The sequence below is a fragment of the Montipora capricornis genome, chromosome 13, assembly GCF_036669925.1.
Source record: "Montipora capricornis isolate CH-2021 chromosome 13, ASM3666992v2, whole genome shotgun sequence".
Taxonomy (NCBI): Eukaryota; Metazoa; Cnidaria; class Anthozoa; order Scleractinia; family Acroporidae; genus Montipora; species Montipora capricornis.
The window spans coordinates 34996554-35018841 of NC_090895.1; the positions used below are offsets into that span (position 1 = coordinate 34996554).

The following is a 22288-nucleotide window of genomic DNA, read 5'->3' on the forward strand; positions in this document are numbered from 1 at the left end:
TCACGTCTTTTTAAAACTCAATTTGTCCAGTACTTGCTCTCTACTCAGGGATAGGTCCTGCACAGTTATTTCTAACTTTGATTACTAATGCTGCCACTTCTTTAAACATATTCTTGAAACATACCTATGTAAGTTACATGTATCCTATGTTTTTTTTTTTTTTGTATTTTTTTTCGTAATTTTTATTTAATTTAATTTGTTGATCTTTTTTTTTTGTTCATCAGAAGGAAAAAATTAAGAAAGAAAAAAAAACAAACAAACAAACAAAACTTACACCTTGTAATAATCTATTTTATGCAGTGGCCAACTCGAAAGCTTCCGCTCCTTTGGCCACTGTGCACCCACATTGTAATAAAATCTATTTGTATCCTCAGGGTATTCCTAATTTTGTCTTATATACCTGTATAATCTCTATAATTAGTTAAAATATCAATGTGTGCAATAAAGATTCCTCTCTTCCTTCCAAAACACTCGCATCAGATAATTACACTGTGCGGATATGATTAACTGTATCAGAGGCCTTCAAATGTAAGAAATGATGATTTTCTTGAAATTAAGCTTTTTTAAATACAAATGATGGATTTCGTCGGTTGGATAAAAGATCGTTGATATTTTCAGGTACATGCATTAACAATGTCAATAATAAATTATCATCATATAAACGAGACGCGGGAGGCAACATGAGCGACATGGCAAATGTCTAAACAAGAATCGCTCTATTACCTGTCAATCAGACGAGAACAATAAACATGTGAAGTTGCGATGTAAATAATATGAGATTGATTTGTTTATTCTCGCCATTCAACACGGTTGAGCGCGCGCCATCGCACGCAACATTCCATTGCACCCGCGGCAAGAACCAGGCCTTGTCCGTGCCTCACTCACGCAACTAAAAATGTCAACATTTTTTGCAGTTTCTGGCTTCTATTTATGGAAACGTTTATAGCTGTAGACTAATTCCCGCGTATTATCGATGTTTGGTTCAATACGCGAGAAACTTACGGAGTGTTTCAATATTTAACAGCGTTTGAGATCTGTTTATAATGGCTAGCAGTGGCACTTCTGGATCGAAGAAGAAAGACAAGCGAACAACACTGCTCGACTTCGAGTTGTCCACGACGTTAGGTGAGCTCAAACGGCTTGAAAAATATGAAATTTTTGTCGTGTCGTTTAGAAAACTAAAAGTGTCTTAATTGATGTTGTTGCTAATGGGCAATGTTAAGGTCAAATCTTTGTAAAATTTTAATGGCAGGAACGGGAACTTTTGGCCGGGTCCTCTTGAGCCGTGATCGGAAGACTTCAGAATATCATGCATTGAAGATAATGAATATCCGGGAAGTCATCAGACTTAAACAAGTTGAACATGTTCAAAACGAAAAGAACATTTTGTCCAAGATAGAACACCCTTTCATCGTCAATTTGTGAGTATATCGACCTTGTAAACACTCTACCATTTAATTTGACAAACAATAATTAGCAAATGCTGGATTTTAATGGACTTTGAGTTAATTCATCAAAGCTCTCAAAGAAAAGCGTTCCAACAAAAATTCTTCTAATCTAATGCAAAACCTCTAAGTGTGACTTTAACAGTCGATCAACAATGCTTCTTTTAACAGCTTGTGGGTTTATGTTCTCAGCTCGTCGATTGTTGGAAACTGTGTATATATGCTTAAGATATTCAAATGTTGCCTTTGTTTGTAAATGGCCTGACAAAACTCAATTTCGTTCTAAAATAAGCTGAAATATTTTATCCGAGAAGAATACCGCCATCGTAACACTACCACTATTCTATCTTTAGACGTCATGTGTTCGTGGGGAAGCTACATTTAAATAATTGTGAAGTTCCACATTTCGGTGTTCAAAATGCTAAAAATACACGACTTGTTTATGTGTTATGCCCTCGTTATTTAAAGATGACCAGTTATTTAAGATCTCATTTAAATTTTTTCTTTATTTAGTGACCAAGCTGGTAGCATTTGGGAAAATTCGACAATGTCTTTTTACGTTCAACTGTAGTGGTGAATTCGCGCTTGCTTGTCACATCCCATTATATCGAGTGATCTGTAAAGAATTGATAACTTTTAAAATTCCTAGTCTCTAGAATAAGAACATTCTGCTGAAAAAATCGCATCTTGAGGTGGGATTGTTATCGTTTTTATGGATTCCACTCTGAGTATAAATCGGATAGCGGCTATTGTTTTTAAACGAAAGACAATGGAATTGGAATTTAATTTGGCAATAGCCCCACTAATGAATTGTAACAATCACGAAAATTCCGTTGTCGCTTGTTCTTTCTTCATTTCGGCAAATGGAAGTATCCTTAATCAAGGTGCTAAAACTTTGCAAATGTAAATGTTAACGATTTTTATCAGTGAATGCTATATTTGTAGGGTTTGTATGTATGCCAAGATGATCAAGGCCCATTTGGCCAAAATCTAGATATTCTCAGAGCACATTAAATTGCGATTTTAAAAATTATGCCCACTTCTGTTATGTCAAGAATTATTGAAAAGGTTTGTGAGTTCAGGCTCTGACTCATCGCCAATTTGTTATCTTTTGTATACTGCCATAGGGTCATAGAAGAAAAAGCATCCAAAGAGAATTCTTGTCACACAATCCTCAAGCTTGTTAGTTTTAGAGATTACTAGGGATGGGTTTTCCTGTGCAGAATATCAGCCTTCCCTATTAGAGGAGCCTTTGCCATTACAAGAAGGTATATATTGTCCTTTTTACTTTGCAGGTTATGGACACATCACGATAACACATTCTTGTACATGCTTTTGGAATATGTTTGTGGGGGAGAACTTTTTACGTACCTTCGCACAGCTGGTCGATTTAACAATGGAACAGGGTTGTTCTTTGGTGCAGAAATTGTGTCTGCTTTGGATTATCTCCACAGCAATAGTATTGTTTATCGTGACTTGAAGCCAGAGAATATACTGCTAGACCGAGAAGGACATGTAAAACTTACGGATTTTGGATTTGCAAAAGAAGTCCAAGACAAGTATGTAGTGTTACAATAATGCTGATAAAATTAATAATTATAATAAGATAACAATTTATTTTTTGCAACAACACTGTTCTCACAGGCATCCAAAATCTCAATTTGCTGATTCAGGATGTTTGAATGTTTGTCATTTTCTGAACATAAATTCCTCTAGCCAGCGAAAGGATTTCTTAAAAGTGTGCCTGCTTCAGACACATGCATGATCATGTAGATAACGTACTCGTGGAATTAATGTGCTTGGCAGTAAATGTTGCTAAATTTGTTGGTGGAAGTATTCATCAACATGCCAATTGCTTTAGCGATGTTTTGAGGGGAAGAAATTTGCTTTTGTGAGTCTTTAAGCTTTGCTGTGCTAAATATTTTGCCCCATGTCACGGTGGACAACAAGTACAATGGATGAGATACTTAAAGGAGATGCAAGCTATACGAGATGCTGAGCCATTAACTTATTAGAATGCTAGCAGTCCCTTTTAAATCAGTTTAGCCACCTGCTTCAGTCAGGTAAGTGAGCCAAAGAGCCCAGGGGAGAATGGGGAGAGAATGAAATGTAACATTATTACATTTTGTTCTCTCCCCATTCTCCCATCAGCTTTTCTTCGGCTCAGTGGCGTACTAAAGAGGCCAGCTTAACTGGCTTAAAAGGGGCTGCTGGCAGTCTGTAAACTTATCTACCAGCTTGTTGTCCAGCTGACTCAAATCAATCGCCCATTGAGGTAAACAAATCAAACAAAATGATTATTGAAGCACAACTTCAAATAATAATTGTAAATATGAGTATTTCATTCAAGTGAAAGACAGAACAAACATTGTTCTGGTTTAAAGATATTGAGACATCAACCCTTTGACTCCCAAACCAGCTTAAACCGGCCAGACTTTGTATTTTACTCTGTCTAACACCAAACGATTTTACTCGTCAATGGGGAACCCCCGGGAGTCATTGGGTTAACAATGGGCAGTACCAAGTTTACAGAGTCAAGTTAAAGTTCACATGGCAACCAGTTTGGAATTGAAAGTATCTTTGAACTGTAGCTTTATTGAGTTACTTTTAATTCCAAACAAACTATGACTAACTTTACAGTCTTATGACTACTTACGTACATGATTTAACTTTTTCCTGTCAGAACATGGACCCTATGTGGCACCCCAGAATATCTTGCTCCAGAAATTATCCAAAGCAAAGGACATAATAAAGCTGTGGATTGGTGGGCGCTAGGAATTCTAATATATGAAATGCTTGTTGGGTAAGTTAAACAGCAATTTTAAAAAAAACTCATTAATAATTCATGAGCCTAACAGCCTATCAAAACATCGATAAAACGTCACATGTATGAGCTTTATATCCTGATAAAACACTCCTCATAAGTATTCTTTATATAAAGAATACTAATATAAATAAGGCATAGCTTGTTTTTCTTGTATGCTACTATTCACTTCTCACAATTTGAACCATTGTTTTGAGTCCAGAGGGGCATGCTCTTTGTGGTATGTTTTGTAGCCGTTAGAAAACTTGCAGCACATGTTTTATTGGGTCTACGCCTTGTGTTTTTAAACCCGATAAAACACTGCTGCTCGTTTTTTAAACATTACATAAATAAATGCTAAATTTAACCCATTGACTCCTGATCTGTCCCCCGTTGACAAGTAAAATCGTCTGTTTGTTAGAAGCGGCAGAATAAAGTCTATCAAGTTTCACTCCTATGTATCACTCCTAGGATTCAATGGGTTAAATGAAAACAAAAATCAAATGTAGAGTGATACTGGTAACATAGTAGCAATTTGTTTTCATTGCTAAATTATGTGCTGAAACACAAATAATAGTACACTAAATCTAATAATTCTAGTTACCCACCATTTTTTGACGACAATCCATTTGGGATTTATGAGAAGATACTGTCAGGAAAAGTAGAGTGGCCAAAACATATGGAAACCACTGCTGCAAAGTAAGTTTGTCTCTTAAATCTTCTCTTTCTTTAATTATGTGTGGTAGATGTTAATAGCATTCCATTCTTCTTTACATGTTTAAAAAATATATATTATTGTTGTGTCATGTAGTGCAGAACAGAACACTGAACAATAAGAGCTAGCTGGGCACTTTCCATTCGACGAGAAGTTCACTTTAAATTTCATGTGGTGACTGGAACAATATTTTCTGGTTGGCTGCTTGAAACCAATCACATCAATTTCATTGATTGAAAAAATATGTGTTATTTAATATTAAGTCAGAATACCTGTGACAACTTGCATGTATTGAGTATTGTTTTTTTGTAACCAGAGATTTGATAAAGAAATTATTAGTGCATGACAGAACAAGAAGACTTGGGAGTATGAAGGTAAAGATATACCAAAATGTAAAATTTACTTTGTTTAAGTGATGTTAACTTAAATTTTCATGATTACATGTGTAGTGACCTTCATGGATAGAGTTGTTCTTGGGACGTGAATCTAATCCCTTGGCCTTCATCTGTTTAGATCAATCCGACTTGTAGTGATTGGCAGTCACACACTTGTAGTGTGTGGCAGCCACACATACTTAGTACAGTTAAGGCTATTAAGGACGGTGCCTTCTAATCCAAAGGTATTTTTGCGCTGTTGTATGAATATGGCGGAAAAGCAGATCTTAGCAAGTGTTATTGAAATCCAAAAAGAAAAATGGGGGTAATTAATCAACAATAATTTATGTGTAATAAGCTGTAAAATACAAAGCAACGTATGGCGTTCCTTTCCAAATTGAAGCTTAATTATCTCTGAAAATTGCATGGTTACCCCCAATTTCTTTTTGGATACCAAGAGCACTTGCTAAGTTCGACATTTTTCACATAGTTTTAAGCTGAGCAAAAATATCCCTGTATTAGTAGGCACTACCGATAGGAAACCTGAGTATCTGGAGATGCCCAGAACGTATGTGCAATAACAATAGTAGGAACCGTCCTTAAGGCTATAAACCCCCAACTGGTTTGCTCAGCTGGCTGAGCATTAGATTACCTTGTGGGAGGCTGTGAGTTAAACTCCATCAGTTTAATGTCGAGCGTTTACAATGTTAACATCTCTCGAACGACGTCCGTTTGGGCCGACTCTACATATTATATAGCATGCTTACATACCATTCTACTGTACATTACTTTACATATACATGTATGGTGGTATGCAGTCACGCCATTTACAATCAGGACCATTAACACTCTGGGTCTCTAAATGTAACTGATGAAAATGGTTGCAGACTTTCAGGTCTTCTCGGATAAGGACTATAAATGGTAGGCCTGTGTTACTGTGATTACCCTTGTTCAGAAAAGTGTAGGGCACAGTGTTCCCAGTGTTGTGGTCTGGTCTCATTGAGGGCCACAAGTTTATTAGCCTTTGGCTATTGAATAATGTAAATTAAGGACTTCACATTACGTTTTAAGGTCAGACCCCCATTTCTTTTAAGTGACCAGGGGCTGAAACTCACAAACATCCACCGTACAGTGCTGTAGTCATCACATATGCATGGTGGTTCTAATTAATTTAGTTGTGTGACTACATGGACTGTTCACTGCCAGTCAGTCTGAGGAAGGCTGTCTGTGATTCAGTCACAATGTTATTTTGAAGTAACTTGAGTCAAACGTTTTACACTGTTTTCAGAGTGTGGAATTAACCTTTTTGCGACTAAAAAAGTAACCATTGGTTATTGTTATTTGTAAATTAAACCTCTCAATCATCACTTTCACATTTTTGTTGAAGAATGGAACAGAAGATGTCAAATGTCACAAGTGGTTCAAAGCTATCGACTGGAACTTAGTTTACCAAAGAAAACTTAAGGTAAGTATTTGTCAGGCAAGCATAAAATACTACGTACTGTAAAATTCCCAACTTAAGCAACTTACTACTTAAATCCATAGTGCTTTTAGTTCTTTGAAGATGCTACATCAATATCAACAATAGGGTTTAGCTGGGTAGTTGATGTCTTTAGCTATGTGACCCTCTCTTCGTCAGCTATAAATTTTCCTGCCTAGTTTCTTACCCTGCTTTACATGCTTCACCTTGATTGCATTGACACTCTCTCCCTCTACTTGTTGTGAACTTGTTGTCATGTTTGTTACCTGTTGGCCAGCTGCTTCTCATGCACGAGCCTTATCTAAGGCTTCTTGTAGCAAGCTTCCTCTTCAGCTCAAAATTTGTCGACTTCTCAAAAAATTTGTTTTAACTGATCCCTAAATCACAATGTCATGCTTGCATGTTTTCTCAGTTAACCCATAAATTCGTCAGCGGTCTCCCCTTCCCTGGTATCAACTGACAACATGGCATTTGTAGGGAATGTTCTCCTCGACTCAAAAGTAGAAATCCAGTTTGCAAATGGCAATCCTGTAAGCATTGTCACCAGTGTCCAGGATATTGCCAGGAGTTACTCAAGAGTTACTGAGCAGCATCCATAGCAGACAATGGTGCGAAATGATGTGACTCGGGTAGTCACACCATTTAAAGACCAGGATCTCAAGCTCCAAACTACAGTCCAACCTGTCTTTTTCAGTCGAAAAATTGACTAACACCTCCAAGAATGCGAGAACTAACCACAGGTGGTTAATCAACAGTACGTTGTGTGACATAGCGGCACCAAATTAGCACCTATTGTATATTACATTTCGCATACGCATATGTAAGTAGGTTGGCACATTATGCATGTAACATAGCGGCACCTAATTAGCACCTATTGTATACTACATTTCGCATATGCATATATAAGTAGGTTAGCACATTATGCAAGAGCAGAGAGCACACACAACCACGCGGTGTGTGTGAATAACGAGAATAAACTCCATCGACATCCGACTACATGGTGGCAGCATTTTACAAGAGTAATCGCTAGAATCAAATCGAAAGAGGCCAGCAGAAGCGAATTATGGCAACAGCAACGTCTTTTGCGTCGCCACAGATGAACTGGGACGCTCCTGATCCGATAATTGCATTCACAAGATTCAAACAAAAATGTCAGCTTATGTTCTCAAGCGTTCTCAAAGACGCCGATGACGAAGAAAAAGTGAGCTATATTTTACTCTGGTCGGGTGAAAAAGGTCTGGATATTTACAACAGTTGGACATTCACAAAGGAGGAAGAGAGGAAAAAACCAGCCATTATTTTCGAACGGTTCGAGAATCAATTGGAGCCGAAGACGAGTCATCGAATTCACAGATACACACTACAAGGAATGCGACAAGAACAAAGCGAGCCAGTGGATGATTTTATCTCAAGATTAAAAAACCTAGCAGCAAAATGTCAATTTCGCGACAGCACCGAAGTCGAAGACAGAGTTCTAGATCAGCTTATTTGGGGGTCAAAAAACCCCGATGTCCAGAAGTCCCTCATAGGCCGAGACAAATCATTGACCCTTGCAGGCGCTATCGAGATTGCAAGAAGCCACGAGGCGACAAGTAAACATATGAAGACATTGGCAGGAAGTAGCGAAAGCCATCAAGAGGATAGAAGTGTAGATGCCATTCATAAGGAACAAGAAAGGGAATCCTGTAACAACTGCGGAAAACAACACCCGAGGAACAAATGTCCAGCCTACGGTACACTATGTCGAAAATGCGGCAAAGCTAATCATTGGCAATCTGTCTGCCGATCCAGTAAACGGAAACAATTTATCCAAGGAAGAAAGCCGGTTTTCAAAAAAATCTATTCACACGATTGAAGACAGGGGCGATGAAGACGATGATGAAATTCTCACAATTAGTACAATCGAGGTTAACACCATAGAAGACACGCAACATTCAATGACACATGACACACGCGATGAAGTCTTTGCAACACTGGAAATAACCCAGCCTGAAAAGAAGCGGAAAATTAATCTCCAGTGCAAGGTGGACACAGGTGCACAGAGCAATGTTTTGCCTATCAGGCTACTTCGCATAATCACCCCAGAGAAGTTTGATGACGAAGGAAACCTCAAACCAGAAGTACTGGAAAAGAATGAAGCCGTCCTCTCAGCATACGGTGGCTCTGTAATTAAGCAGCTTGGCACTATAAACATCTTGTGCAAGTACAAAGAGAAGAAGATTAACTGCATTTTCTACGTCACGGATACTTCAGGGCCAGCTATCCTCGGTCTAAAAGCGTGCATTGCACTAAAACTAGTCTCCCTCCACTGTACGCTAGGAACAAATCAATTAAACCAGGCTGATCCAAATAGCAGCTTCAATTCTCCAGCTCAAAATCCGGGTACTTGCAAGAAAAACTCGAGTTACATTGGAAGTCATATACCACTAGAAGAGCGGCCATCAATCACAAGTAAACAAGAGCTGATGGATATGTACCCAGAATGTTTCAATGGTACAGTTGGATGTTTTGATGACTACACATACCACATCACACTGGATCCTGAAGTATCACCGGTGGTCCATGCACCCCGCAAAGTACCTATAGAGTTGAAAGACAAATTACAAGCCGAATTACGCGAGATGGAAAGCCAAGATATCATTGCGAAAGTAACCCAACCTACGGATTGGGTCAACTCCCTGGTCATTAGAGAAAAAGAAAATGGACGACTTCGTTTATGCCTCGATCCCAAAGACCTGAATAAGGCGATCAAAAGAGAACATCATCCCATACCCACTCTAGAGGAAATCACACCCAAATTATCAGGAGCAAAGCTTTTTAGTAAGCTCGACGCTCGCAATGGCTATTGGAATGTCAAACTAGATGACGAGTCCTCGTACCTGACAACATTCAATACACCATTTGGTCGGTATCGTTTCCTCAGAATGCCGTTTGGCCTACGAATGAGTCAAGATATTTTCCAGTTCAAGATTGATGAGACGTATCGTGATTGCCTGGGAGCCATTGGTATTGCAGATGACGTCACAGTCTATGGAAAGAACGATAAAGAGCATGACTTACACCTACATGAAACCATGGAACGTACCAGACAGGCCGGCATCAAGCTCAATGACGAGAAGTGCGTTATCAAAACAAAGGAGTGCAATTTCTTTGGTATGCTCTACACACCAGACGGTGTCAAACCCAGCCCAGATAAAGTCAGAGCCATAGAAAGTTTAGAACCGCCTAAAGACAAGAAGGAGCTTCACACCTTTTTGGGGATGGCAACCTACATGAGCTCATTCATCCCCAATTTAGCTGACCACACTGCCCCCTTAAGAAACCTCTTAAAGGAGAACGTTGATTTCACATGGAATCCATCACATTCGAAAGCCTTTGAGAAGGTGAAGGCATTGATATGTACCACAACGACCTTGGCCTACTATGACAGAAAGGAACCAGTTGTCCTCCATGTTGATGCATCAATTAAGGGCTTGGGCGCAGCTCTCTTCCAAAACGACAAGCCAATAGCCTTTGCATCGAAAGTACTTACCCCTGCGGAGACCAGATATGCTAATATCGAACGGGAACTATTGGCAGTGGTATACGGCTGCGAAAAATTCCATTCGTATCTCTATGGAAGATCGTTCGTGGTTAAAACAGACCATCGTCCCCTGGAACAGATCCATAAAAAGAACCTGATGCAAGCACCTCCACGCCTTCAAAGAATGCTGTTGCGGTTACAACCTTACAACTGCGTCATTAAATATCTTCCAGGAAGAGAAATGGTTACAGCTGACGCCCTGTCACGCCTTTCGCCGTTGGATGAATTTGAAGTGTCGGACATGAATGTGAAAGTTCACCATCTAATCAGAATCACCCCAGTAAAAATGGAAGAGTTCAAAAAGGAAACTGCGAAAGATGAAACCCTGCAGCTTCTAGCCCACAAAGTTATGCAAGGTTGGCCTGACAGTGGGAAGAAAATCACTTCGGCGCTAAAACCATACTGGCCCCTACGAGATGACATATCAGTAGAAGATGGGCTGATACTTCTTGGAAGCCGTGTTATAGTACCTGAACCCTTGAGAGGCAACATCTTGCAGCAAATCCACGGAGGGCACTTTGGTATGGAAAAATGCAAGCTACGAGCCAAATCCTGTGTTTACTGGCCAGGCATATACAAAGAAATTGAAAACCTTGTAAACTCATGTTGTGTCTGCCAGAAGTACCACAATTCCCAGCAAAAGGAGCCAATGATACCAACAGAGATCCCTTCAAGACCGTGGAAAACACTGAGCGCAGACCTTTTCTACGCTCAACAGTCGTGGTTCCTCATAGTTGTCGACTATTATTCCAAGTTCCCATTTGTCAAGAAACTTCAAAACCTTACATCCGGGGCTGTTGTTAATGAAATGAAAATGCTATTCGCAGAAAATGGAATCCCAGAATCTCTTCAATGCGACAACGGCACTCAGTTTACATCCGGCGAGTTCCATCAACTGGCAAGCCAGTACGGGTTTGAAATTGTGACGTCATCTCCACATTACCCACGTGGCCATGGGTTCGTTGAACGTCAAGTCCAAACGGTTAAGAAGACGATCCTGAAATGCAGAGAGACTAAAGAAGACATAGATCTAGCCCTGCTGGCTCTACGAACAACGCCCCTGAGTTCCAATATACCGTCACCAGCTGAATTACTGAATGGCCGAGTATTTAAATCCACACTTCCTGGTAAGATCCAGCCATCAAAGAACCAAGAGGAAGTTAGAAATTGGCTCAAAGCGAGACAAGACAATCAATGCCACTATTACAACAGACACACCAAGGAGCTCCCTGAATTACACAGAGACCAAGCTATCTATGTACAAGACCCTGTGAGAAAGACATGGAATCCTGCTAGGGTCATAGATCGGGGAGAGACACACCGCTCATATCTCATAGAAACTGGAACTGGTGCCCAATTGCGAAGGAATAGAATCCATCTTAGACCGAATAATGCTTCCAACAATTCGGCAAACAACTCTTCGGACTCCGTGTCCCAAAGAAGCATGACTGCACAATATTCAAGCGCCATTCTACGAGAATCCACCGCGGCAGGCAATTCAGCAAATGACCCATCAAGTGGCAAGTTGACTATACAGCCCTCAAGCTCCAACCCACAATGCTCTAGTGTAACAGGAGAAGCCGAGAAAGGACCAAGAAAATCCCGCGCGGGACGTGAAATCCGGGCACCGGAAAGACTTAATCTCTGACGCTTGCTTTAATAGTTGATATTAGTATGATACATAAACACTAGACAGAAAATCCCTATATTGTTACCAGTTTTATTCGTTTTCAACATATGTACAAGATATATTGGCCCGAATGAAGATATTGTGTTTTGTTTGTTTTCCATTTTATTAATATAGTTTTAAGAGAAGGGGATGTGACATAGCGGCACCAAATTAGCACCTATTGTATATTACATTTCGCATACGCATATGTAAGTAGGTTGGCACATTATGCATGTAACATAGCGGCACCTAATTAGCACCTATTGTATACTACATTTCGCATATGCATATATAAGTAGGTTAGCACATTATGCAAGAGCAGAGAGCACACACAACCACGCGGTGTGTGTGAATAACGAGAATAAACTCCATCGACATCCGACTAACGTTGTGTACCAATTTCAATGTAACCTGTGCGATACAGGTAGCTATGTTGGCTACACACGTAGCCATCTACAAAAATATATACGTGGATGGCTGCAAGAGTACTTCATCTTCTGTACGCAAGCATTACGATCAAGACCACGTGGGTGCTTTCCTTGAGGACCTCCTTAGCTGCTTTAGAGTGTTGGAGAAATGCATGCACAAATTGGACTGTCTGGTTAACAAAATGCTGTACAGCCAGCAATAATTAAAACCATGGTTGAACGTGCAAACAGATTCAATCGTTGCCAAAGTCTTTGTGTAGCTCATCTTCACTTATGCAATTTGGAGTATTTTATATCTGTTATGAACTCACATTATTCATTTCATTAGTTTTTTACATGTCAATGTTTACATTGAATGAAGTGGCATAATGACTGTCTCCTTCTGCCAGGCACCAATAATTCCAAAGCTTTCCCATCCTGGGGATACAAGAAACTTTGATGATTATCCTGAAGAAAACTGGAGAGCTGCCCCACCTCTTTCAGGAAAGTTATTGGAACCATTTAAAGATTTTTAACTATGCGAGGATTTATTAATTCTATTCAAGCAGGTTAGTTGATTTATTGGAAACTGTATTTGTTCTTCAGTTTAGTCATACATGTATAGCAGAACAACTTTCTGATGGGTTTTTGATCAATCTCATACCTTTGTCATGGCTTGCTTGAATCAAGATATTGGTGTACTTTGTTGTTGTCAGTGGCAACGATCTTTTAACCCATTGACTCCCAGGGGTTCCCCATTGCCGTCTGGCGTTAGACGGTTCAGGCTGGTTTGGACGTCAAAGGGTTAAGTAAGCACTGAAAATATCTTCTACCTTGATCCCCAAAACCATGGACTTACATTTATCTGTCCAGTGTGTGCAGAGATTTAAAGTAATGATTGTTTCCAGTTGTCAAAATATTGACCCCATCACAGCTCTTGGTGACTGAAAAAAAAATTTGGGCAGGGTTTTCGTTTGAGGCTGGAGGCCAGTTGTTTCCTCCGGTCTTTTATCATTCCATGTCAGGTACTTTGATGCCAACCTTGCCAGGGAAACTGGTTTTTGGGTTCCAGAGACACTGGAAACAGTGTTTCTGAGTGCTCTATTTTTTAAACTTCCGGGGGGGAGGGGGATCCCCCTAGATAGCTTGCGCCTCTGGCGCTTGCAAGGCTTCTTGCCGCGCCAAAAAATGTCACGTCCAGTGCTTTCAGAAATATATCTGCTACTTTACAAAACTGTCAAAAACCCTGGTAAGTATTGTGGTTTCTGTGTTTTAACATACCCTCCCCACCCTCAATGTAAGTTGTGTAATTGCATGTGCATGTATAGAATAAAATCAGCACATGGAGTGAAAATTACTAAATGTGGTTCAATCCCTTTATTCCATGGGAATCTTAGTTAAATCTGGAGGTACCGGTATCCTAGAGGTATTCCAAGTGCTTGTTTTTACATGGATTGTGGCTAAGCGCCTTATCGAATAGTGAAATCATTAGAGTCATTACCAAGGTTCATAACAATTTCCTTGTAGCTAGCAAAACCATAGACAAAATATATCAATTCACAACATGTCTAACAATGTTTTCTTTGTTTTCAGTGTATTGTGGATTTCATAAGGAACGATTTTAAAAAGAAGAAACATATCACTCAATTTTTTATCTCACCGGCTAGTTTTGTTAGATATGTTGTTGTCTATTTTCTATATAGGAAGTTGTTTCAAGTGTTATTTATTGGATAAGTTATTACTTATGGGGGGTAACCCCGTAATATCTGATTCTAGATTTTCCTACCAGCTCCATTCACTATTCACTGATATTTTTACAGAGTTTATTAGTAATTGCCCATTTATCCAGCCCATAGACCTATATTAACCACAAAAATTAATGTCCTCTTTTGTTGAGTAGTATTAATAGGATAAAGTTTTTTAAAATAGAAAGAGGTTACCGGTACTAACTCTCCCCCCCCCCCCCTCACCCTCCCTCCCCCCCCCCCTCCCCCCTCAAAGAAAGAGGCTTATAATGAGGATTAGTAACAGTAACAAGTGGAACTCATTCAGGTTAAAGGGCCAATGATATCACCCTTAGTATAATTACATATGAGATTACTTAAAATTCTCTGCACTGATTGGTTGCACTTGAGGTAATTATTACAGGATAATCACCTAAGTGTTTTTTTCAAAATGGCTGCAAGCCGTTTTGTCGAGATGGCAGACGAAGAAATTATTGTTTTAAAGAAAATGCATATTTTTAAAAATAATCACCAATGTAATTATACACCAGAACAATTATTCACGTCAAGCACCTCCACTTCGTCTCGGTCTTTATCACCTCGCCTTCGGTGAATAATTATTGTTAAATAGTATTCTATTATTGCTGAATAAAATAGACCTTGAGAAACCAAGTACTTTCAGCAGAGTTCGTGCTACTCCTTGAAGTCCTTGAAAAGCCCTGGAATTTTAATTTGGACTTCAAGGGTGCTTGAAAACCCCTTGAAAAAAGGATTTGGTGGGAAACTGCTTGAATACTCCTTGAATTTTTGCTTGAGTGAAAATTGTTGCACCATGCTAATTTAAAGAAATATTTCAAAATTTGAGCCCAAATGTTACTATTTGGGAAAGATTAAATGCAAAAAATTAAATGTCCGTGCGTGCACTTAACTCGCAGGACGTGGCAAAGAATATCAAGGTAGGCTTTTTCAGCAAAGAAAACACTGCATCACAATGTATGGTATAGAAATCTTCTGACAAAGATTCCTTGAAAGCTTAATTTCTTGTTCTTGAAAACTCCTTGAATACTCCTGGAATTTTGTATACAAAATCCAGCACGAACTCTGCTGTGTCATGTGCTAAGGCAATTTTTCCTTGTAATTGGGGATAGATCAGATTATCATTAAAAAATGTCACAGTATTTCTGCTACAGCTCATTATACCAGTTCAGAAATCCCTGGTAAGGAAAACTGTTTGGTGCCCCCTTGACCGCAACAATCATATAATAATCTCTTTCACTTTTTATATCTAATTTTATCTTTATTAATTTCATCGGTTTATCAATTAACCACCCAATAGAGAGGAATATGAGGTACAACTACTATTTGAATACTGGTATATTGCTTCAATATCCCTGATACTATTGAGGCAGGTTTCTCGGAGTTTTCAAATGTAATTAGCTCTTTTTATAATAGTTCAAGTAGAGGTCTCTTAAATTGAAATTAAATTTTTAATCTATTGTTTGCATATGGCAACTAAATTATTCCCTTCAGTACATTACATTTTTAACCCACAAACCCCCCCCCCCCCCACCCCCACTTCAATACTCAAAGAAAATTTTAAAAAATTCTGACTCAATAAAGGTCAAGAAAAAGGCCGAGTTTGAAATTAAGTGGAAGGGTTGCTGTTTTATAGAATTAGTTCACTTTATATGATATGGAGGTGCACAAATGAATATTATTTTTTACCTTTTTACTTTCTAATTCATAAAATGTAGTTTCTTTTCTAAGTTTAAATCACGAAAAGGCATAATTTTTATCATTTTTAACAAAATGTGGGTAGTATTTTAGCTATCGTTGTTAGTGTATAATACAATTTAAGGAAGCGTACCCTTTTGGGCGAAATATAAGGGAACGCAGGTTTCTATAGAAACTGAGTTCTTGAAATGTGGGCGTAGTTTGTTTTCGACTGTTAATTCGCAATGTCGTTAAGGTGTCTTTTGAAAACGAAAACGGAACTATCCCTGTGATCTTCGCGCACGTCAACCATCGGAGGAAGGAAAAATCATCACGCAGGCCGTTTCGGTTCGTAATAATCATGTCGACCGCTTGCTTGATGACTATTGTCGGTCACGTCCGGCCAACACGCAACGCAATACAATTCAGTGTTAGGCCCCGTTCACGCATAACCGTTTTCCTTTGAAAACGCATCTTTTTCTTTACTGTTACGGCTTACGTCCACACGTATTCGATGAAAACGATCACTGAAAACGGAACTTTTCGAAAACGCCCTCCAGAGTGGAACATGTTTTCGCGTGTACGTGTGGACGGACGAAAACGGAACTTTTCGACGTCACACTATCAGTTTCACTCCAGTGCACGCAATATTATAAACTTATTCATGTGTTACTCAAGATGGCGGACAGGTGCTTCAATTTTGCTGTCTTTAATACTTTGGCTTATTTCAAATATAATTGCCTGTTTTCAAGCAAATTTAGCTTTGCTATAGACCGAATGCATAAATGGCGGCCAAAAAAATATTCTTTAGTTTATGTGCTAATTAGACTCACTAGCCTCGCTCTCAAGCAACAGTTCTTTTGTATTTTGTACATGCAAACGAGGCTAGTGAGTCTAATTAGCACATAAACAAATAAAAAATTTTTTTGGCCGCCATTTATGCATTCGGTCTATTTCTTCAAGCTGACTATTCCAGAAGGCAGCAGAACTTTATTAGGTCACTTGCACTACCGGTGTCAAGTGGCGGAAGGTCGGACCGTGCTCGACCATTTTGGGTTAGACCTGTACGTACCAGCGCTTGGTGGGGCAACTTTCTAGCCCAAACAGTTATCGTAAAAGTGAATACTCGTGCGTCAGGCATGCGCAGTCTGGGTATCGTTAAAAAGTTATCGTTTTTAAATCGATTCATCGTATACGTGACGTGTGAACGTATGGTTTTTTTGAAAATGGAGAAAAAACGAATACGGATACATGTGGACGTGACGGAGCCTCAGAATGATGTGGTGCAATTGTTCAAGGTCTTTTTGTTTTTCAGTGTAAACTTTCCATTCGTGAGAAATGACGTAATTTCGTCATTGGCCATAATCACAAAACCTGAATGTCTGGCTCTAGGGGGGCTCTTTCTTCCTCCCCTTGAAAAGTCTAACACTCGGGTGGATCATTTCGAAACGACCATTCTATGGTGTAAACGTGTGGTTGGTTAGGCACCCAGATCTAATTGATACGTTACTCGACTGCCCTTTCGTGGTCATGTGTGGCTTTTCATTGGGAAACTACGAATATATACCAAATGTGCATCGTTTGCCTACAACCATAGTTAATCGAGGGACTGGTTATGAAACCTTAAGGACGGTGCCTATTATTGTTATTGCGCATACGTTCTGCGCATCTCGAGATACTCAGATTTCCTATCGGTGATGCCTACTAATACAGTGATATTTTTGCGCGGTTTAAAAGTACCCCGAGAAAGTATATCTTAGTAAGTACTCTTGGTATCCAAAAAGAAAATTGGGGGTAACCATGCGTATTTCAGAGATAATTAAGCTTTAATTTGAAAATAGAACGCCATACATTGCTTTGTATTATAAAGCTTTTTACCAATATTATTCATCAATTATCTTTGAAAAATGCGTGGTTACCCCTAATTTTCTTTTTGGATTTCAATAACACTTGTTAAGATCTACAGTTGAATTAGTAGGCACCGTCCTTAAAACTTTCAAATGCGAGAACGCTGTTCTCGTAATCGATGTTAAATTGACCGTGACAGTTGTGTATAATTTAATCGAAATCTTTGGTTATCTTCTCGAAAAATACAGACAAACACATGAAACAAAAAGATTTGACGAGTTTCATAACCATCTCCATGTATTAATTATGCTGCAGGTTTAATTATAAATTAAACATCCTAGTCAACGCTTTTGGCGAAATCTTTACCGCGGATGCTTGTGTTCTTGTTTTCAACTTGTTTTTGTCTCTTAAAAAAAGAAGCCATCAGTAGTCTCTGATAAAAAATTGCCCAGCAATTCGATTTCTTCTCTGTACTAACCTCTCCTCCCCCCTTTAAAACAAATTCTCCTCCTACCCCCTGACAAACCACATTTTTACTGAATGATCCAGCCATTTAAGCCAATCAAATATGCAGAAGTTGCATGGTTTTTAAAATTGATTTGAACTGATTTGCCTTTATCCAGAAGTTGGTTTAAGAGTTTTTTTTTTCTACCAAGAGCCCAAAAGAAATTTAAACTGTTTCCTCGTTCCCGTCTGGTCGCTGTCCATCCAGATCCACGTTGTACATTGAAACACTACAGAAAACTGAAACGATCTATCTGGTTGTAAATCTTATCTTTAAAGTCTACTTTTGTATTAAAAAATGAAAGTCGTCATGAATAAGAAAAAACAGCTCTTGTGTAAAGAGATCATTGAGAATTCACCCAATTCATGATACAGTCAGGGCTGTCAACTCTCCCGGATAATCCGGGAGATTCCAGGTTTTGGACCGAATTTCTCGATCTCAAGATTACGATCTGAAATCTACCGATTAATCGCCGAAGTTTGTCACTCTCACAACAATGAAATTTCAAATACTTGTGTTTTTTGAGTTATTTTAACATCGATAATAAGAAAATCCAAACGCTTACTTTCCTGATAAACTCCGATAAACCGTTCTAGCAAGCGCAACCTCGTTCCCGCCATCTTGAAAGCGGAGTAGACCTTGGGAACGAGGTTGTTGCAAGCATTGTTATTGACGGATTGTAATTTCACCAATAATGTGATTGCTCGCGAATAAACCAATCAAATCAAAAGTTGCAACGCCAATGACAACTTTTCCGCTCGTTTTTAGACTTTTGCCTAGGTTGTGTGATATTGTACTTTCTTTTTACGTAAAAGACGCAATACGACGCCATCGGAAATGACGTCATCTGTCATCCCATCCCTATCAATTCTCAATATTTAAAGAGTTTAGGGGTTGATAGCCCTACAAATGATTAACCTTTCTTTTTGCGTTCTTTGGCCGAGATCAAATGCCCAGGGATGCAGACTATTGTAACAATAATAAAAGCAAGGTGACACACGCTAACACCAACCCGTTTTAACAACCCGTTGTGGCCAACACATCACGCATGCGCACAACCATTTCACCCGGTCAATTAGCAGCCATGGACAGCTGTTTCGGCCTTTTGTATGGCGCGCCGTTTGTTTCAAAATTAATTATATCTACCGATTGGCCCACTCATCATTTAGTCACATAGTCCCTTACATAAGTGACCTTAATAGTTGGATAATTAGCATTTCTTGGATCAGTTGCGAGTCACTTATTCCATATTTTAGCAGTTTTACTGATTTATCGATTAGTTATCTCTTACATTCGATCCGTTGTGTTCCTGATATTCGATCAGTTGTACTGATTTATCGATCAGTTGTGTCCCTAATATTCCCTCAGTAACGTACTGATTTATCGATCACTTCTGTACCTATTATTCGATCAGTTATACTGATTTATCGATCAGTTGTGTCCCTAATATTCGATCAGTTGTGTCCCTAATATTTGATCAGTTGTACTGATTTATCGATCAGTTGTGTCCCTAATATTTGATCAGTTGCCACATTTCAACCCCATACTTGGTTGAGATACATCGATGACATTTTTATGATCTGGACTGAAAGTCCGGAGAACCTTAAAATTTTCATCATCTCCACAGCATTCACCCTACCATAAAATTCACTAGCTCAGACTCTCCCACCAATGTTCCTTTCCTTGACGTTAACGTCTCACTAACTAGTGACGGAAGCATAAATACAGACCTATGCACGAAACCTATGGACAAACACCAATATTTACTTCTTTCTTCATGTCATCCTCTACACACAAAAAAGCCATTCCTTTCAGCCTAGCACTCCGCTCACGATGAACTTTTTCTACCGACGAAACGTTCAAGATTCGCACCACTGAACCATAGTTAGTGGAGGGAGTGGTCTCCCTCCACTCTGGGCCGAAATCCCGGGATGGCTCGTTTGGTACGACGCTCCAGCGCCGGTGTCTGGAGGTACTGCGTTTTTCTCTCTTGTTGAAACATTCCGTCAGCGCCTACGCAAATGTTCTGGCTCTTCGATAGCTAGCCTACCCAAAAAAATTAACATGCTGGTTTTTTTTTTTTTTTAACCAGCAATTGACATTTCAGTTGATTTTATAGGCACAAACGTAACGTAAGAACCGTGTGTGTCTGGTCTTGTCTCAGACAGAGGCGAGAGATGGTTTCATGCAGACTGGGACGCCTAAAATGCTCGGTTGAAAACATGGCGGTTCACGAGTGAAGTTGTCTCTCTGGCCTTTCTGTGGACGAATTCCAGTACCTACTGACACAATCTGGGCAAGTTTTGAAAGCTAAAACCTTCAATCGATGCGTTATTTTGCTGGTAGGACTGGGTGGCCCGACACTTATGAAAAAAACTATGAAATGAGAATCGGGAGTCTTCCCTTGTCATGGAATGACAGAATTACCCAGAATTCTTTTTGGGCATGAGCGAGGAAACTTAAGAAGCACGAGACTGGCCCTCATCGAATGGCTGAAGCGCGGCCAGATACTCAGGAGTAGGCCTGGTGTGTTTTGTTAACTTATATTTTGGATTTCTGAACAAGTTTTTATTATAGAAATTTCGCCACAAAGTTGTGCTTTCATTTCGCTGTAATTCTCGTGTCAAAGAAACGGTATAATAATGTAAATAAGAGAATAACGATATTTATATTTGCAGATTACCTGTCCTCTTACTACGAAAGTCAAGATCTACATCTCTATGCAATGAGCGCATTCAAAACTTCCTCGTATTACTTGATAAAAGTATGCTTTTTTTGTTTTGTTTGTTTGTTTTTTTGTTTTGAAAAAAAGGGTTTTTCTGCTTATGTGAAAAATACGTTATCTCTCCCGGCCCCTTCTTATGCATGATCTTAGCGGAAATTACATTCTGTCCCTCAATAAACCTGGAACTACCAGTTATGGTCTCAGTTCTCTTTTTTCTTACGTATCAGCTAAGTTGCGGAATGCGCTACCTGATTTTATCCGTACCTATGAGTTTACTGGTTTTAAAAGAGAATCCAGGGCGGCATTTTGTACAGCGGCCTTTCTTTTTAATGAATATGTCTTTAAATATTATGTATTTAGTAGGTATCTGTACGTGGTATGTCTTGTAGCTGTAAATGTAATGTCTCGAAGATATTAGCTCCTGTAAATATTGAGAAATTGAAGCTTATGCCTGTATGTATGTTACCTTTAGCAAGGCGCGTGCGCACACTTTGTAATCTGCGACTCCAGTGCTTACCATATGACAGAGAAAATGACTTTTCCGTTAAATATATAAGCCATGTAATTCTTACGCTATATTGACAAGGGCGGTTTGGAGCTGTGAGTAGGCGTGGGATTTGTCACATATGGTTTAGTGGCCGACATATTTCTCCCTCAATGCCGTACCGGGAGGCAAGGTCGGTAGCAGAAAGCAGTGAAGGGCCAACTGCGTCCAAAAGCGATCGCACGGGCCAAAATCCCGGGATGACTCGTTTGGTACGACGCTCCAGCGCCGGTGTCTGGAGGTACTGCGTTTTTCCCTCTTGTTGAAACATTCCGTCAGCGCATGCGCAAATGTCCTGGCTCTTCGATAGCTAGCCTACCCAAAAAAATGAACATGCTGGTTTTTTTTTTTTTTTTTTAAACCAGCAATTGACATTTCAGTTGATTTTATAGGCACAAACGTAACGTAAGAACCGTGTGTGTCTGGTCTTGTCTCAGACAGAGGCGAGAGATGGTTCTGGGACGCCTAAAATGCTCGGTTGTAAACATGGCGGTTCACGAGTGAGGTTGTCTCTCTGGCCTTTCTGTGGACGAATTCCAGTACCTACTGACACAATCTGGGCAAGTTTTGAAAGCTAAAACCTTCAATCGATGCGTTATTTTGCTGGTAGGACTGGGTGGCCCGACACTTATAAAAAAAACTGTGAAATGAGAATCGGGAGTGTTCCCTTGTCATGGAATGGCAGAATTACCCAGAATTCTTTTTGGGCATGAGCGAGGCAACTTAAGAAGCACGAGACTGGCCCTCATCGAA

The 22288-nt window shown here is 39.5% G+C and overlaps 1 protein-coding gene across 1 annotated transcript; it reads left to right on the forward strand.

Moving 5' to 3' along the window:
• Nucleotides 1-883: 883 nt before the first annotated feature.
• Nucleotides 884-15703, forward strand: LOC138029278 (cAMP-dependent protein kinase catalytic subunit PRKX-like). The gene is made up of 9 exons (XM_068876994.1): nucleotides 884-1125; nucleotides 1253-1421; nucleotides 2741-3004; nucleotides 4129-4248; nucleotides 4849-4947; nucleotides 5280-5337; nucleotides 6725-6802; nucleotides 12887-13045; nucleotides 14070-15703. The coding sequence occupies exons 1-8, from the start codon at nucleotides 1044-1046 to the stop codon at nucleotides 13010-13012; spliced, it is 996 nt and encodes a 331-aa protein (XP_068733095.1). The 5' UTR covers nucleotides 884-1043; the 3' UTR covers nucleotides 13013-13045; nucleotides 14070-15703.
• The last annotated feature ends 6585 nt before the right edge of the window (nucleotides 15704-22288 follow it).

What these genes read in the sequence shown, in the direction of transcription:
- LOC138029278 (XM_068876994.1), top strand. Translation starts at nt 1,044, where the DNA reads ATGGCTAGCAGTGGCACTTCTGGATCGAAGAAGAAAGACAAGCGAACA. An exon ending in ATATATGAAATGCTTGTTGG is followed by an intron (nt 4,249 to 4,848) that starts GTAAGTTAAACA and finishes TAATAATTCTAG; the next exon opens with TTACCCACCATTTTTTGACG. An exon ending in ATGGAAACCACTGCTGCAAA is followed by an intron (nt 4,948 to 5,279) that starts GTAAGTTTGTCT and finishes TTTTGTAACCAG; the next exon opens with AGATTTGATAAAGAAATTAT.